At 46.0% G+C, this 17,167-nt stretch overlaps 1 protein-coding gene across 1 annotated transcript in view; it reads right to left on the bottom strand.

The window, feature by feature from the left end:
- LOC119383510 (Down syndrome cell adhesion molecule-like protein Dscam2) overlaps positions 1 to 17,167 on the bottom strand; it is a 245,549-nt gene that overhangs the window by 106,844 nt on the left and 121,538 nt on the right. Inside the window, exon 2 of the mRNA XM_037651681.2 lies at positions 8,616 to 8,990. Within this exon, the coding sequence (XP_037507609.1) occupies positions 8,616 to 8,990 (375 nt within the window). The remainder of the gene's footprint in view (positions 1 to 8,615; positions 8,991 to 17,167) is intronic.

Genomic DNA, 17,167 nt, shown 5'->3' with positions numbered 1-17,167 from the left:
GCTGCAAAACATGAGACCATCGAGAAACCTGTGAGTGAGCTGAAACTCCTTGAGATGACACTGCATTTTTTTTTGTCTGAGTAAAAGAAGCAGATATAGTCTACGGTGCACCGAATGGCTCAAGGTGCAATAAGCAGTTGTTTCGTACAGCAAGAGCCTGCTGGAAGTGGAGAGCGATTGCTTAAAGCCATAGCTCAAGCTTAGTCGGCACTGCATGGTTCTAGCGCGAAAAAAATGTAGATGTGGGCGAGAAAACAGAGAATGTAAAGGCGATCGATGTGGTGCCCTAGGGAAAACCGCTAAGAGCATTTTCAGTAACGTGTTCCAACAGGCGCAAGCGGCCCGCACCTCCCGGCATTGTATCGAGCGTATTTGTGGAGGATATCGGTGTTTTTCACGTTTTCGGTGCAAACGATGCTGAGCGTGTACGTTCGTTTTACTTCTACATATTTGTTCGGTTGAAGCGCAATTTACCCAGTAGGATAAGTGCTTTAAGAAATTCGCATTTTTTTTTGTCGGGGGAGGGGGGGGGGGGGGAGACAAGCTATAAAGCAACAGCACGTGCGCGCGCTCGTACGTATTTCAGGATTACTTTCGCGTCGTGTTTTTCACGCATGTTTGAAGAAAGAAAATAATGAAAAAAATATTCTTCATAATGATAAATTAAGAACGCAGGCTCTTTTTTTTTCTTGTTTTACGAAACAAGGATGGCTAAGACGCTTCTAAAGAAAGAAGATGCAATGTCAAAGCACCTGCAAAGGTACGAGAAGCGTACAATACAATATATGTATATATATATACATTTCTCTATCTCTTCTATTTGGGGCGTTGCTTTGCAGTTTTTTTTTTGTCTATATATGTCTAGTCTCCGCTGTCTGCACTCTGTTTTGGTACTGTGAGTAAAGGAGGCTGTAGTGAGGGCATGGATGGGTATTGGGCCACTGGAAGGAGTAAAGCTTCTCGCAAGCACGATGCACAAAGAACAGTAGCGCAATCTGCGCCGGCTGTCTTCACGTGGGCTTCGCCACACTGTTCATTTTGCGGCAGCCAACGTCGGCTCCTGCCGCTAAAGAAAGTGCTGACATGGAAATGATATAAAGTTCTGCGAAAAAAAAAGAAAAGATGGCGAGGCTGCGCGGCAATCTGTAGGCGGTGGCGGCTGACAAAGTTCGTAAAAAGAAATATTCTAGAAAATCGAGGCACGTGCCGCGGGAGCTGGTGATTTGCGCGGAATACAGAATGAGCGGAAGCGACGCGGGGTGGTTCGGGAGAACGGAATCACTCAGCTGTATCTCAATAACAACAGAACAACGAGCACAAGAAAAACAAAGAAGCGAGAAACATCAAAGGGAACCACAATGTATTAAGCCCAGAAACGTTACACGCAGTGTTTAGTGAAGCTTATGGCAAGCACGTGTGCGAAAAGTACTAGAAAAAAAAAAACGACGACTTTGAGAACATTGGGTAATCAACAGCTAAGCAACAATGTAACACCTTCGATGGTTGAATAATCGAAACAAAGGAGAATTAAAAAAAAAAACGGTTCTGCATACACGTGACTCGTAGTGGAACGATGTAAAATAACTTTCTAGTCGATGACAGACAAAAGGAAATTCCAGGTAAAAATACATATCCGCACATACAAGTAGCACGTTTCGATGTTGAAGTCAACCAAAAAAACCATATAGAGATATATTTTTCACTAGCAAATTCACAGAGCAAAGTTTTCATGAACAACATGGTACACGGGTATTATAGCGACGTGTTCTGCGTGATTCTTCGTATAGACCGCGGCAAAAAAAAAAAGAAAAATAAAAGGCAAGGAAAAAAAAAGAAAGCGCGGCTCTAATGAGGAAACAGAATAAACGAATGATACGAGGAAGCATTAACGACTGTTTAATAGAGAACACGCCTCGTTTTCACGGCTGCTACAGTTGTCCGCAGGTTTTCGTGTAGCTCAGAGTAATGGAGCACGCCGGATTATTACCATTCGTTTCAAAATGCTCACTCAGTACGACACAGAAAGAAACATAGGTCTGAACGTTAGGGCATAATTCTTGATTCGTAGAAAACGAACATAGCTACAAAAAAAAATAAAGAAATGGAGATGGCTAAATCATAGACATAGAGGTGGAACAGAGACCGCCAATTGACCGCTATGCACGTACCTTGAAAAGTGAAGTGGGCTATGAAAAAAAAAAGAAAGATAATTAGATAATATGACAGGAGAAGACACTTCGAAAACGTCAAAAAGTCATTTACGTATGACTACGGTAATGACTAGCTACTAAATCCAAAAACACTGTCACGCACAGTCATAATGTGTCGTGTCGTCTGGTGTTTCTATGAAAACGCAGCAAAGCCGTTGCGTTGAAGTGTGCGTGGGATGGTGCCGTAGAAGTTCGCTTTCGGTGAGTGGCAGGTTGTAAAGCGAATGCCTAAGTGGAAAACTCCTACGCCCTATTGGCTGAGGACAAATGTCCTTGTGCTACCGATTGCGATATCGCTATTTTTAATATCGGTTCACCTGAGTTACGCTCGGGCGTCGATGTATTTAAAAAAAAAGAGGTTTGGTGTGCTGCGCGTTGAGCGTGGAGTAGCGAACACCGCTGCAACTTTATTCCGGAAACGCACGTTTTGGTGTCCTGAGGTTTCTTGGTGTAGAAATGTGTACGTAAATGTACACAGATGTATAGCCACGACGCTCTATATTACAGAAGCGATAACGTAGCCCGATGAAAAGCTGTCTGAAGATTATGCGGTTTTGAGATCTCGATAACAGCAGTAAGCATGCGACCCAAGAAATTCCCAGACACAAGAAACTGCCTTGTCGATCTCTACTCCACCGGAAAGAAAAGCGTGTCTCTAAATTTTTCTAGTGCCGAGAAAATATCTTCCTTTTTACGTTTTATTTATAAAACGAGATGTGTAATGCCTCATGTGTAATACTTATAATTCTGCTTATAGCATAGGTCATATTTCTTCATAAAATTTCGCTATGTACAAAGGAAAATGCTCGAGCTCTGCCTGCTTCCGTTTTGCTGCGTACGCCTGCTATTCGTCATCGTCTTTCTTTCTCCCTTAAGTTTAGCGCGCTGTGTCTGTAAGCAAAATCGGAAGCCATCTAGGACGTATGTCTGTGCACACGAAAAAAAATTAAGGCAGCGTCGCAGTAGGGGTGCCAATCCTGGAGGAATTGAGCAGCTGGGTGGCCTTCTTAGTTTCTCTCAATTTTTCCTCTCTTTCTTTCTTTGTCTTTTCTGCGTCTTTTTGGTCTCTGTTTATTTCTATTTCTTTCTCTCTGTATTTCTTTGTGCTTCTCGGTCTTTACATGTTTCTCTTTCCTGCCCTTCTTTCTCTCTCTATTTCCCGCTTCCTCTTTCTTTCTATCTTCATTTCTTTCTGTCTCTTACTTTCTCTTTCTATCTTTGTTCCCTTTCTTTCTCTTCATTTCTCTCTTTCTTCTTATGGCATGTTTCTTTCTTTGATTCTCTCTCTTTCTGTCTTTCTTTCTCTTTCCGTCTTTCTTCCCATTCTACCTCTCCATTCCTCTTTTTGCCTTTCTTTCTTTCTATGCTATGCTTTACTCTCTCCCCTCCACCTCGCCATCACTTCCCTTTCCCGCCAGCTTGATATACTATACTACACAAGGCTATGCTATGGTTTGGTAGAGTGCCTGGATAGCCGAGTGGTTAGGACGCTTGCCTTCGAATCGTGGGTACGCAGGTTCGAATCTCGCCACGTCTCGACATTTTTTTCGCCAAGAATTTCACTTTGTCCCTGTTTCTTTCGGTACTCGTTGTATCACCCATCAGATTTATTGCATCTCGCGCCGAAGAAATCGGTGCACCTGTTTTGGGAGCGAAGCAGAAGATGAAGAAGAGGACTGAGAGGAAGAAGAGGACGAAGAGAGAGCGTGCAGATTCATGACGATGCTAGTTTCTATTGGCAGTAGCCGGCGCAACGGACAGCATAAAGAGCTCCGCTCTTAAAATCTGTGTTAAAATCTGTGCTGGAATTAGCGTGCGCCATTTGAGGAGGTCGAAAAACACCCACAGCGTTAATGTGGCCTGCATTTCAATATGCGCGTGTTCTCTACATAGTGCTGTGTTCGGAGGCGGAATTGGGGGACAAATAAAATTATTAGCCGTTTTTCTGTTTCGCAACCGGCAAATGACCCCCTTGCTATGAATTCATAGCAGGTGTCTCGTTCTGGCAGACGTCATGCCTTCAGTTAGTATGCGAGGGATTATTGGTCAGCTGCCAGCTCGTAAAAAGATCACGTGGTACGTGACGCGAAAAGGCAGAAAAAGAGTGTTTCACACTCTCCGCCATGGCTGCGATCGGCGCTGACTAACACTCCTAGGTTTAAAAGCACATATATGCACTATAAAGTTGACGGGGGGATGACCGCCGCCGTAGCTCAGTGGTAGAGCATCGGGCGCGTTATTCGAAGATCGCAGGTTTGGTCCCTGCTGGCGGCAAGTTATCTTATCGTCTACTTTACTTTCTTCACGTTTATATCCCAATTATTACAACTAACATCTCCTATACTTTCATTGACATTATAGTCTGTTAGTTATCATTAACATTCAGAAATAGGCACTTGTGTCCTGAAACCAAACCAATTTAATTAAATTTAAATGTGAAAGAACTAATAATTTAAATGCACATGCGAGTCCTCATTTGTACTGAGGAAGGAACATACTCATGCGAATCCGTCACAATTTCTGCGGCACTGATTGATGCTGTTAGTTTACGGAATACTAGAATGATCGATAAATGTTGTGCTGCAACTATAGGCACAAAATCGGGAAGGCGAAAAGAAGACGAGCAATCTATAGTAGGAGAGCAGATACCAATTCCACGTTTTTCTTCATTTGGGAAAGCATCAGTCGCTATGACTGTCTTTATTGACATATGTACTAGCTGATCACTTAGAATAACGTTTATAAAGCGGTGAGATGTGAGCTTTGCACTTTCCGAAAAAAAAAAAAAAACATACCGTCAAACTGTATTTTAAAGGGTTGCCTCTAATACTGATTGAAGTCAGGTCAGTGTAGGTAAACAACCTTGTCCCCACTTCCTCTTCTCTTTCTTCGGACCAGAGCTCTCCCGGCTGGCGTAGCCGCTGCCAGAGTGGAGGGAAGTGAAAGGTCTGCCGACTGCCTTGCCGTTGTTTTTGCCTCTTGCCAAGGATTAAGACCAGTCTTTCAACTAGAATTTCTGTATACATGTATACACAGTTACACAGGCAGTTATTTACGGTGGGACTGTCGGGGCCTAGCTCGGCAGAGCCGAAGGTTCAGAGCCCCAGTCTTGCGAAAAGAACGATCGTGGCAAGCCGGGAGCCAAGTTTTAACACCCTGATTGCTCCTCCCCGTTATCCCCACGGCAAATAATGACCACTCCACAGACCTGATTGGCCGAACGTACGTCCGTCTGCCGACACCCGACCCCTCATCCCTCTCTCCCTCTGCACGCTCTCGGTGACCTTCATGAGAGCGACGAGGAGAACGACCGACAAACGACATTCCCAATGTATACTCTGTCATACAGTGGTCGAGCTGTCCAGCCTAAGCAGCTTCGTAGTATACCACAGCCATGTCCGCCTGTGTGCCTGCTCCACGAGCGGTCCCATCTCAATCAGCTGATGGCGGCATACCGTCTCACGGCGATCTGCGGGCAGCGGCACCTGCAGCTGCTTGTTTGCTCACAGCGAGCTGGTTCGCACCAGACAGCCACTCAATCACTTCTTCCAGGGACGTCTTACGAAGGCACCGCATAGGCGCCAGATGCCTGCCGCTGATGCTGCCGACAGGGAACAGGGCAATGTCCTTGTGCGCTTTTTAGGGAAATGACATCGCCAGACCTTACACTGTGCCTCGTATTTTGTGATATAGCCTTCGTCTCAGCGATACTTCTGTCAGATTTGGATGCCTCTAAATGTCTCAGGTTGGTTCCCAAAAAAAATTAAGTGTGGAGTAATATGATGTGCCCTTTTCAAAGAAATTACAAACAAAAGGTATGTTCTCTCTATGAGTTAAGAAGCGCCATATTTTTAAAAATAAATGTGCGGAAAGAGCATTTTTTACTTAGTGATTAAGCTTAAAATAACAAATAGCTGAGCAAGTTGGCTAGCATTCATACTACCCTGTCCTCTTTAGAATGTTTACTTAGTGAATAACAAGAATTGAGAACATAATTTAGGCCGCGCCTTCATTCACTAAGCCAGACTTCATGGAGTAACATATTTTCTAATCATATTCGTTAGAACCTAAAAGATACATATAGAAACAGGAACAGGCTATAACTGCACACTTCTTTATTGTTAAAATGAAAACTACGTGTTTATTTTATAGCGGTGGAATATTCGTTCAATTGATGGAGTTAAAGAAACATGGATTGGCAGAAAGAATGTGTTTCTACTTAGTTTGTCAGTTTCTCATTAATCTGCGGCAACGAAAGCAAAAAGATACTCCCTACGTCCGTTAAGTTTCCGATTAGTTGCTCGCCACGTGACAGGATAACACGGGGATGGAGTGAATTCGAAATGCCCTAAGCTCCTCGTCCAACAGAGTGAATTGCAGAACACGGAATAAGGCGCCTCCGGCGTAAGTCTCCTAATTAGACCTCCGTGGAACCGCTTAAGAACGCTGCGTTTCCTACGCGTGGGATAATCCAGATTATCGGATCGTGGGTCGACCCAAGCAAACAGCGTCCGCCACCATCCGCTTCCAGCCTGTTCTTGAGCATTTGCGTCGGAAGCCGTATACTCCGCTTTCACGGTGCAAGCGGTTCACATGACGGCAACTGGTTCTTTAGCCTTGATTGCCACAGCGTGTTTGTAAAATCTATCTATCTATCTATCTATCTATCTATCTATCTATCTATCTATCTATCTATCTATCTATCTATCTATCTATCTATCTATCTATCTATCTATCTATCTATCTATCTATCTATCTATCTATCTATCTATCTATCTATCTATCTATCTATCTATCTATCTATCTATCTATCTATCTATCTATCGAGCAAATGTTGCTCGACGATCAGCCTAGAAGTTCGTGTCGCAAACCATTGCAGTGCCGTGTAGCATTCGATCATATCTCGCTTGAATATCGAAACTACAAGGACTGGGCACAACTCCATGAGAAGGACATACAAGAGTCGGACAAAGGATATCTTCGGGAAAATGTGCAGCGCGGCACGGACGAAGGACAAGAAACGCAAAACACGTTCCCGCGCTTCTCTTGCTTATCTGGCAATAACCATGTGATTTAAAAGTTTTTTTTGTTTGTGCACGAAACAAATTTCAGTTGAGAGTCAGCGCTCGTGTTGTGCATTTCATGTCCTTCGTCCGTGCCGCGCTGCACATTTTCCCGAAGATGTTAGTACACGAACTCGCCCAGATCGCCGTATTAGTTCAGTACAAATGAATGTTCACTTTGACACATATGCTGAATTACGGACCTTACCTATCCAAGCATCTCGAAGCACTAAACTGCTTGGCGTCAACACTGCAGATTGCATGGCGGCAACTGTCACCGTGATCGCTATTCACAGCAGAGTGGAAATCGGCATCACAGATGTAAGAGACAGGAAAGTGTTGAGAGTTATCTGTCAGCCATCTCAGTAGGCTGGTTTCGCGCTGCATTCTGACATTGGCATGAGCTTTCATGGTGACGTCCGATATGTTCAGCTGGTTAAGTCCATGACAGACGAGATGTATGCAGAGACTTTGAGGCAGAAGATGGAGTGGAGCTGCTAGTGGTCGATTGACTGAGTTCAGCAAGTCATTTTTTTACGCTCCTACTTTCTTTCGGAAAGAGGCATTAATGCGACCGCCAGAAAAACCTGTTGTAGCGCACTTTCGACTTTTATGAGCGCATTTCTTAAATCTTGAGATGTAAGGTAGCACCATTATAGGCGCAAGAAATTACAGCAGAGATTCACTCCAGTGACTTGGAGATTCACTCCAGTGAATGCTAATAGCACAACGGTGACTGGAGCATACTCCTCCAACGTTGCGAAAACGCGCCAAGAGTCTCATCGCGCTCGTGTCCACGAAGGGTATTCCTGGGACAACAATCAATGCTGAAGATAACATGCGTCCTTGCACGCGGAGCATTCGTAAAGGCGTTCTATTACGCCCGATTATGTATGCATCTCTGGCTCAGCGGTTAGGCTATCGTGCTTTCGTGTGAGAGGTTCCGGGCTAAAGTGCCCGCCTTCGGATCATACAGAGCACTTTTACTCCATTTTCCTTTACATTTATTCAATGTGCATGTACGCTGTGCTGAAGTCATTAACGTGTGTGCGAGGGACATGTTTGGGCGACATCACCGTTCACGATTAAAACATGTTGATTTACAGGCAAAGGGAATAGGAGATGCGCGTTTTTATCCACAACTCCTATGATAACATCAGCGATGACACGTGCCCGAAAGACTTCGGAGGCGTCGCCGCGACGAAGGGCTCCTTCTCACACTGCTCTGAGGTGCGGCAGGAATGAAGAATTCGGGTTGAAAGACAGGATAGATGCCTCATCTAAAATGGATCCTGCTTACTGAAGAAATGCAACATGTAATACATTTCGCTTTGTTACTCACCTGCTCGCACCCTCACGGTGCGGCTAGCCATCTTTCCAAGTGCGTTGCTGAGGACGCATCGGTAAGACGTCGAATGTACGTGAGCACGAAACTCGGAGGCGCCGAAAGCGGGGAAGAGGAGCGTCGATCCGTCGGCGCTCGTGTGCCGCAGGCCGGGCACTTCGGACAGCGCCGCCGGAGTGGACATCATGACGCCCACACTGCCGGCCCACGATGCCGAGGAGGAAGAGCCGTTTAGGTCGTCTGCGTGGATCCACCAGAGGGAGGGCGAAGGCGAACCGTGGCCCCGGCATCGCAAGGATCCACCCAGTGTGTTGAGGAAGTGGTATCGCTCAGGGGGTTCCTCATCGAAACCCAGAGATGGCAATACTAATCCTGCAGGAAAGAGAAAAAAAATGGCCACTAGTTGAGCAAATGTAAGAATAGTAAACGTGCAGAAGAGATAAGGTTCACTTGCAAGCGAAAAATTCGCGTATTATCTGAGTTTATGACCCGCCACTGTGGTGTAGTGGTTGTGGTGCTCGACTGCTGACCAGAAGGTCGCAGGATTGAATACCGGCCGCGGCCGCAGCATTTCGGTGCAGGAGGAATGCTAGAGGCCCGTGTACTTAGGTTTAGATTCACGTTAAAGAAGGCCGCGTGGTTAATATTTCCGGAGTCCTCCACTACGGCGTCCTCCATAATCGTATCATGGTTCTGGGACGTGAAACCCCAGCACTTATTAATATCTGAGTTCACTCTAGTTGAAGACATTGCGGCAATAACCAGCGCGAAAAAGAAAGGTTCCCGCCTTTCTTTGACTCTTCATATTATATGGGGCTCGACTGCTGACCCGAAGGTCGCGGGATCGAATCATGGCCGCGACGGCCGCATTTTCGATGGAGGCGAAAATCCTTAAGGCTCTGGTACTTAGATTTAGATGCACGTTAAAGAACTCAGCTCAACTTCAGCTCCGTGTATATGGTGCCAAATAAATGTTTCTCCTCGCTTGTCCAGGTGGTTGCAATTTCTGGAGACCCACACTATAGCATCCCTCATAATCATATCGTAGTTTTGGGTTGTTAAACACCTAAACTTATTATTATTAGCACATTAACGATTTTCACCCCTCTCCAGTGAGCAAAGCTCGCGTGAAATGAGTTTGGATGCGCTTACGAATAGTGAAAACAGGCTGAAGCACGGAAATATTGATGTATACATGGATATTCGACCGTCATGTTGCTTGGTGACGTGTACGCACAACCCATCATATCACATGCGCACAGAAACATAACCGCAGCCACGACAACTCAGTAAGAGCCAGAATGTTCTTATCGAATTTTATGTGTAAAACTGAGCCGCCTTGCAGTGTATCAGTACCTACCGAACCTAAAGTCACCGTAGATGTCACCGCGCACTGCCTGTGCTCCAGAAAAACAACTCAGACCATCACGCACGTGCAGCTGGGTATAGGACATTATGCACGACAAGATTCCTTGCCTATCCTCAATCGTGGACATATGCAACTGTCTACGCTGCCCGCATAGATTAGCAGAACAAGTCGGATAAGGCCAACGAGGTTGCACATAGATAGTTCTTGCTGACGGACATTGGCAATTTCGATTGATTAACTGGCATGGAGCTTTCGTTCGAGAGGGGTTATAAGCTCGAGCTTTTGAAAGCGATAACAATTTGCAACTATGTGTTGTCCTTGGCTATTTCTTGTAGTGTTTTCAGTTTGTTCGCGTTTAATGTTACTGCGACAAAGTTCAGGAACTCGACATTACACTGGTTGCTGTGTTTTTCGTCCTTAACAATTTTTGGAGGACAACCGTTGCGGTCATTGACAACACGCAACGGTGACTTTTTGTGATCTTGCCCAACCTATGCAGCTCCTCTATTGTACGAGCGGGAAGCAAAATCAATTTTCGCCCCAGCTCCGCTGGGATTTCAAACCACAGCAAGCAAGTCACTTTAAACTGGTTCAGAAGAAAATAAACACAATGTTTGTTTGAAGCCGAATATAGAAGGAGGATTGCAGACAAGAAATTCATCACAGTAGTACTCAACTGGGCCAGCTAGTTCATATCGAAAGCAAATTTGAATTGTGAAGCTGCAAACACGGCACAAACACAGACAGAAAAACACGTCGCGAGCATATATTGGTGGTTTAGTAGACACATAAAACATGTAGACCGTCTGTTACGACTACAAAGGAGCGTCGGAATTCTGTTCAACTGAGCTAGTCGGTTTAGAGGAGAGACGAGGTTTAACAGTTGAACAGTAAACATGGAACAATGGGACACGGACAATGACGATCTTGTTTGTCCTTCTTTGTGCTGAGTTTCCAGTTTCGCTATTCAAACTCCTGCTTGGACGTTCATGTAGTCGGTGTCCATAGCACTGTTTAAACTGCGAAGAAGAATGCAATGCAGGAACGCGAAAAAATAAATTACCGTATTCTTTTGATATACGTACATGTAATCTTTGTTTAATGTGGAAAGAGGCAAAGGTGCTATCAAACGTATCTGCAGGGTGCCCGAATGTTGTAGGCAGTGGCAGGCGGATTGCTAGAGCTCCGGTGTAATCCGGTAATTCCAACACATTCACAACAGGTTGTGTGTCCTATACGGGCAACCATACATTACGCAGAGAGCTGGAGGAGACACGAAGAAACAAATCGCGAAGCAGGGCTGTCCGTAGCCGGGGTACGCAGCAATGACCGAAACGCTGCCTCGTTTCGCAAGCAACCCTCGGGGCCAACGAACCGACCTGCCTAAGCTTGATGAGGCTGGATAATAGGGGAGCTTTTCTGTTTGCGCGACGAGAAGCGGAGTGTGAACTCTGTGCTTCGTGAGGAGGGGTGTACGTCGTGGGAGCCCTTTCATCCCGAACCCGTATCCCGTATAACCAGCCCTGCGTTTCCTTGTCACTGACTGTGGTGGTGGTGCGAAAGACGAAGACCAAGGAGACAACAGCCGAGAGAGGGTGTTCGCTGCAGACGTGAATCCGCGAGACCCCGCGGGAGGCTGGCGACCGCTACAGCTACTCGCGGGAGCCAGATCTGTCGGGGTAACACGCAGTGTCAATACGCCCCGGGGCAATCGGCGAAGCTCGCCGTTCGGGAGAAGTGGCATTGCACAATGTCTATACAAGTTCTACACACGCTTTCCTCCTCGCCTCGACGATCGGTGGCGCTGGTACCTCCGTGCGACGTACTTTGCTGTTTCCTTTTTTCTCGGGACAAGGCAGGAGGGCTATCTGCATGACGCTGTCTTTGTTCCGTAGAGGTTGTGTTCAAATGGGGCGCTCACGCAAACAGTAACATGTACTACGAGACGTTGCTCCGACAGCGCTGATAGAAAAGTTATATCGACCAACCTAAAGTCAAAACAGTTACTTCAGTTTTGATACATAACAAACGGTTACGCTTAGGACGACGTTTTCCTGTGCAGTTAATTAGCGGAATCCCGTACAACATTTGCTGAAGAATATGTGCATTCTCAAGACGCATTTTGTGCCCTTACGAGTAAGTAAACGACTCCTTGCTCTGTCATCTCTCAATTGCCCCTTCCCGTTCTTCCAGCGTAGCGTAGTGAAACGGACATGTGCCTAGTTAACCTCCCTTCCCTCCCCCCCTTCTTTGTTTTCTTCCTTCTTTCCCTTTTCTGTGTGCACATGAAATGTTTTGTTCACACGTGTTTGTGTGAATATCAAAATACAAATTTTCTTAATGGCTGCTGAAAATCAGGGCTGGGCAGAGATACTCAGCAAAGTATTCCGGAATACAGATATCGAAATACATGAACTGGAAGACCAAAATACAGATACTGAGATACATTTGCCTTTAACGTAACGGGATATTTCGGAGATACTTTTGCAATATGACGAAGAAAGTATTCCGGAATACAGTTACAGTGATACAGATACTGGAATACTTTTTTGTTTCAAGGATGCTCATACTACGCAAAGACATTCATTAGTGCAGCATAATGTTGTAATTAAGGTTGCAGCGCATTCAAACTTTCAGTTCATTTATTTATTTATTACAGTGCCCTCAGCGCCATTAAGACATTGCAGGGGGGTGTATAAAGTACATAATTAGTAATAATGACATAACTACAAGTACCAATTGCAATAAAAAATACACTATTTCACATCAACAGTAACAAGTATTGGACACCAAAATCGACATACTTGGCGACAACAAAATGAGCTATGCTATAAATAGCACAGTTTAAGCAAATCATTCGAATCACTAATGAACACCAGTGAACTGAGAAAATTATACATTTATCATGCACATAGGATCAGCTTTGTTGAGAAGGTTGCTGTGTAGGCTTCTCAAATAGGCTGTCTTCTAGACAGCGTCGGTTCAGCCTCAACACAAGACTCGCGAAAGAAAAAAAGTCTCTCTACCGCTGAAGGCGAGCACCAATTCGTGTTACAGTGAATAAATACCGCCTTCATAACCGGATTGCCCTGTAGCGTGGTCATATCTCATGTCGGGTCATCCAGGTACCAAAACACGGTCGGCGCCGAGTCAAACGGCTGAGAAGTCCGCTGCCCATATAGGCCGGCCATAATTACCTACGGGCAATGGAGCGCAATATGTCAAAACTGCACAATTCAAACACTCGCTTACTAGAATCACGTTCTTTGTGGTTGAGAGGGTTTAAGCCCTCCCAAGTCGCTCCTGCTATCTCTCTAAACAGACCTGCAAAGAGGCACAGCTGCTCAGAGCGCCCCATAACAAACTACAGCGAGCACTCGTCGCCTGGGCCGAAAGGGTCACTCTTCAATAAAGCTGTCACCACCACCGACGCTACCAGCACCCATTTCAGCAAGCCGCAACAGGCGAAGTCGGCTCCGGTGGTGGGGGAGCCCGGTACCACAAAAGACCGTTTCACGCTTGTAATCAATTCGGAACGCACCCTGACACGTTATAGAGGTGGCTGAGAGCGGGACAAAGATACCCCTCTTCTAGTCACTTCCGCCGCGACTACGGGAACTGCTTTTGGAAGTGTCGCCACTTTGAGAACTGAACGCACGCGAAGCATTGCAAAGCCTCTGTTCTAAGGCGGTATCCGCGCGGGGGGTCGCGAAGTAATGGCTTGCCACCCGAAAAAAAAATTAGGCGTGCTGCACTGGCCTAGAGCGACAGCGACTTTCGTGGGCAGAAACCAACCACGGCCGCTAGATGAAAAAACGCGTGCGCTTTGTCATCCAGCGGCCATGGGCCAACACTGCCTCCGCGATTCTGCCGTCTGCGGCGTCGCGCGCTTTACCACATGGGTCATTCTGTGCTTGAGGGGAAGCCATCGTCGTCCTATCTGTCGGCGACCGGCGGCACGCCTTTGCTTGTCTTGGCACCAAAAAGAAACGTCATTCCCCCGTTGGAAACACGCCTCAACTCATTTCCGACAAAAAAAATGTAACGAAATACCCGTGTCCTGCATAGTATCGCGATACAAATGATACATCGTAAAAGTATTTCACTACTGAGATTCAAATACATTTTTCAAATGTATCTCGATACAGAAATACAGATACACAAAAGTATCTCTGGAATACTATCGCGATACTCTTGTATCGCGATAATGCCCAGCCCTGCTGAAAATAAAGAAAAAAAAAACAGGTATAGCCTTAGATCGACGCTATTATACTTACTAGAATCGAAGGTAATTTTTAGAGTATGCGTAAGACATGAATTCCTTTTTGTTACAGCGCCTGTTCATATGCAACCAATAAGCACTGCCACTTATTACACCCAAAAACCTAAGTTTAAGGGGGTTGTGAGCAAGCCGTCAAAACAACTAAAGCGAGAGAGAAACACATAAGTTTATATCTATGTATGCTTAGTAGATTGGCCTAATAGGGCTAGTGTACCTGCGCGGATGAATTTCAAGGTGCGTGCCTGTGCATCATTCCAAACTTTACTGTAGTTTACGACAAGTAATGATGTAATCGACAGGTTCATTGCTTTCAGGAAACGAATCACAGAGAGGCACAATATTTAATGACTATCTAAAGGTGTAACACCGTCTGATAGCCTGGCTTGCTTGCCTGAGGGCTGATGTATAACAATGGGTTACGCCGTGGTCACGTGAGCACACACACAACACACACTGGCAGACACCAGCGTACACAATAGAGCTATTGGCAAAGTTTCTTTAACGCCTCCGGGCCACAGACTCGTCAGCTTAATAGACATCACTCTAAGCGCGAGGGCATTATTTGCCTCTTTGCAATAAACGCGCTCGAAGCTTCATTTCTTGCTGCTCTCACTACGATCGCAAACACAAAAGAAATAAAGAACATGCAAACAAAAAGAACGAAGCCTCGACGTGCAATTCATCATATCGTTTCGTGCCCGCCTCGGGACAGCGATTAAAAGCACGTCGTTGCGGCTCTTCCGCACGTTCACTCACGCAACGTCGCTGCTCGATCATTTGGCTTCGCGTCCCGCCCGGAGTTCCTTTATTACTTGATGAGCTCCGGCCACGTTGCCGTCTCGCTAAAAGTGTGCAGGCTAGCCTGGGCTCGAGCTGACGTAAGCCATTCCTAGGATTACATACGCAAAACGCATTTGCACACTACGAAAAAACCTGCGAATAAGTGTCTCTTTGGTCAGCACTAATTGAAGACTCCCAAGTAGTCTAGTCCGTAGTTGCAAACATCTCATAACTGCCCGGGGGCTTTTATATTCGGCCTTTGATATACTCCGAAGTCAGCTATCGCATTTACAGGGAGACGTCATTACGACGCAGGCAATACCAACTTCATTTCTACAATAATATTTTGTGGGGAAGTGAGGGGCTCCGGAAATGTTGACCATCTGATGTTTCTTAGCATGCACTGACGTCGCACAGCACATAGGCGTCTACCATTCCGCCTCCATTGATATGCGACCGCCGCAGCAGGTATCGAACCTGCGACTTTCGGGTCAGCAGCCAAGCACCTTAACCACTACACCACTGCAGCGGACGCAGCTTCATTTCTTCTGGTGTTTCACTTTTCTGCGATCCTTACCATTTTTATTCACTCCCAGCGCTCAAATTGTCACGTCGCTTCCTAGTTTAGCTTTCACGTAGGCTCGCGTTCTTTTCAGCTGATAACGAGACAGTAAATTCGCGCCAGGTTTTGCGTTCAATCTCTGGAACAATCGCTCTAATGACTTCGGGATGGAGTGTGCCACGAACGTGAGATGCATTACTATAGGGCGCGGCCAGTACATCCGAAATCTTGGCTTTTCTGCCTACGCCCTAGCGTCTTGCGTAAGAGAGACGAGAATAACTTGTAAAACACAACAAAGTTATTGCTTCTGCGACACGTTAATGACCCCAATTTCCAGATGTCTGACCATAGCCTTGTTTATCCACTTCCTCAAGCACTTCAGGGCATATGTGAACATTCCGCGTTGTCCCTAAACGTTTTGAAATCTTATTTATGAGGTTCGTAAATTCTGCGTGTCTTAATGCTTGCGATATGTAGCCTAAAGAGCTATATAAAACACACAAAGCTAACAAAACATTCCATAGATTGGACAATTCCCACGCGCATGTTTTGCCCTTGCCACGCGCTATTAGTTTACGTATATAGCAGCTCGTTAGATTGCAGCTTATATTCCACAGATTGTACATTAAAAATATAAACTTTCAACGTCACGAATTTGCAGCGTGTTATGCTAAACGTCGGACGCCTGTCTGAGAGCTGTTAATTAAATGTCACCGCAAGGGGTGCGCTACAGTGTACTTTTTTTAAAAGCACAAGTGTTTTTCATCCACCTTTTAAATACGTCCGTTGTACCTAATCGGCAATTGCCCACGCGACGTAGAATTCGACAGCCGTATGACGTACCCGCCTCGTGCGCTCGTATGGTGGCGCCACCGCTCGGCTCAGGCGGTTGCACCCTCTCCCAACCCCCCATAGGATCCCATGCATTTTGAATAAAGTTTGCGATTCCGTTGCGCAAAAACAAACTAGCGCCATCTCTCGACAATACGCCACACCGACGATGCAACACCTCTTGTTGCTTCCACCGATATGCATGCTCGAAGGTGACCCCTCTCTCCACATTTTTTTATTTCTTTCGGTGGCCGTGGGAGCGCGCGCTGTGCACTGTGCAGTCGACAGCGCACCCAACAAGACCGGCTGGCCTCGTCGCTTTCGTAGCGTCTTCCTTGGACGTTGCAACGTTAATATTGTGTAAGGCGGTGGCCACACGTCGGACGATGAGCTCTGATTTCCTTCAGCTGCCATCTCATCAACGGCAATGTTTCAGACGCCTCAGTTGTGCACTTTTGTCCGTTGGATGCTGGACAAGATGGCCTCCTGCAAGACCGCGTTTTTCCAAGCCAGCTGTGTGTGTAGTTCTCGGCGTCGTAGCAGTTTGATGACGCGAGGACGTCAACTGGTGCTACATCGTGGGAACCGCTGAAGTGACTGCAAGCTTGACGACATTGTGCCAGAATATTCTAGCGTACTGTACGCGCACGACTGTGATACACCTAAAAAAAAATTCGGCAGATCCCACGCACTGTGGGAATCGATGTAATGCGAAGCAGCCAGCA

This window comes from Rhipicephalus sanguineus, chromosome 2, assembly GCF_013339695.2.
Source record: "Rhipicephalus sanguineus isolate Rsan-2018 chromosome 2, BIME_Rsan_1.4, whole genome shotgun sequence".
In the NCBI taxonomy this organism is placed as follows: Eukaryota; Metazoa; Arthropoda; class Arachnida; order Ixodida; family Ixodidae; genus Rhipicephalus; species Rhipicephalus sanguineus.
This window is presented reverse-complemented; position numbering and strand designations above follow the sequence as displayed.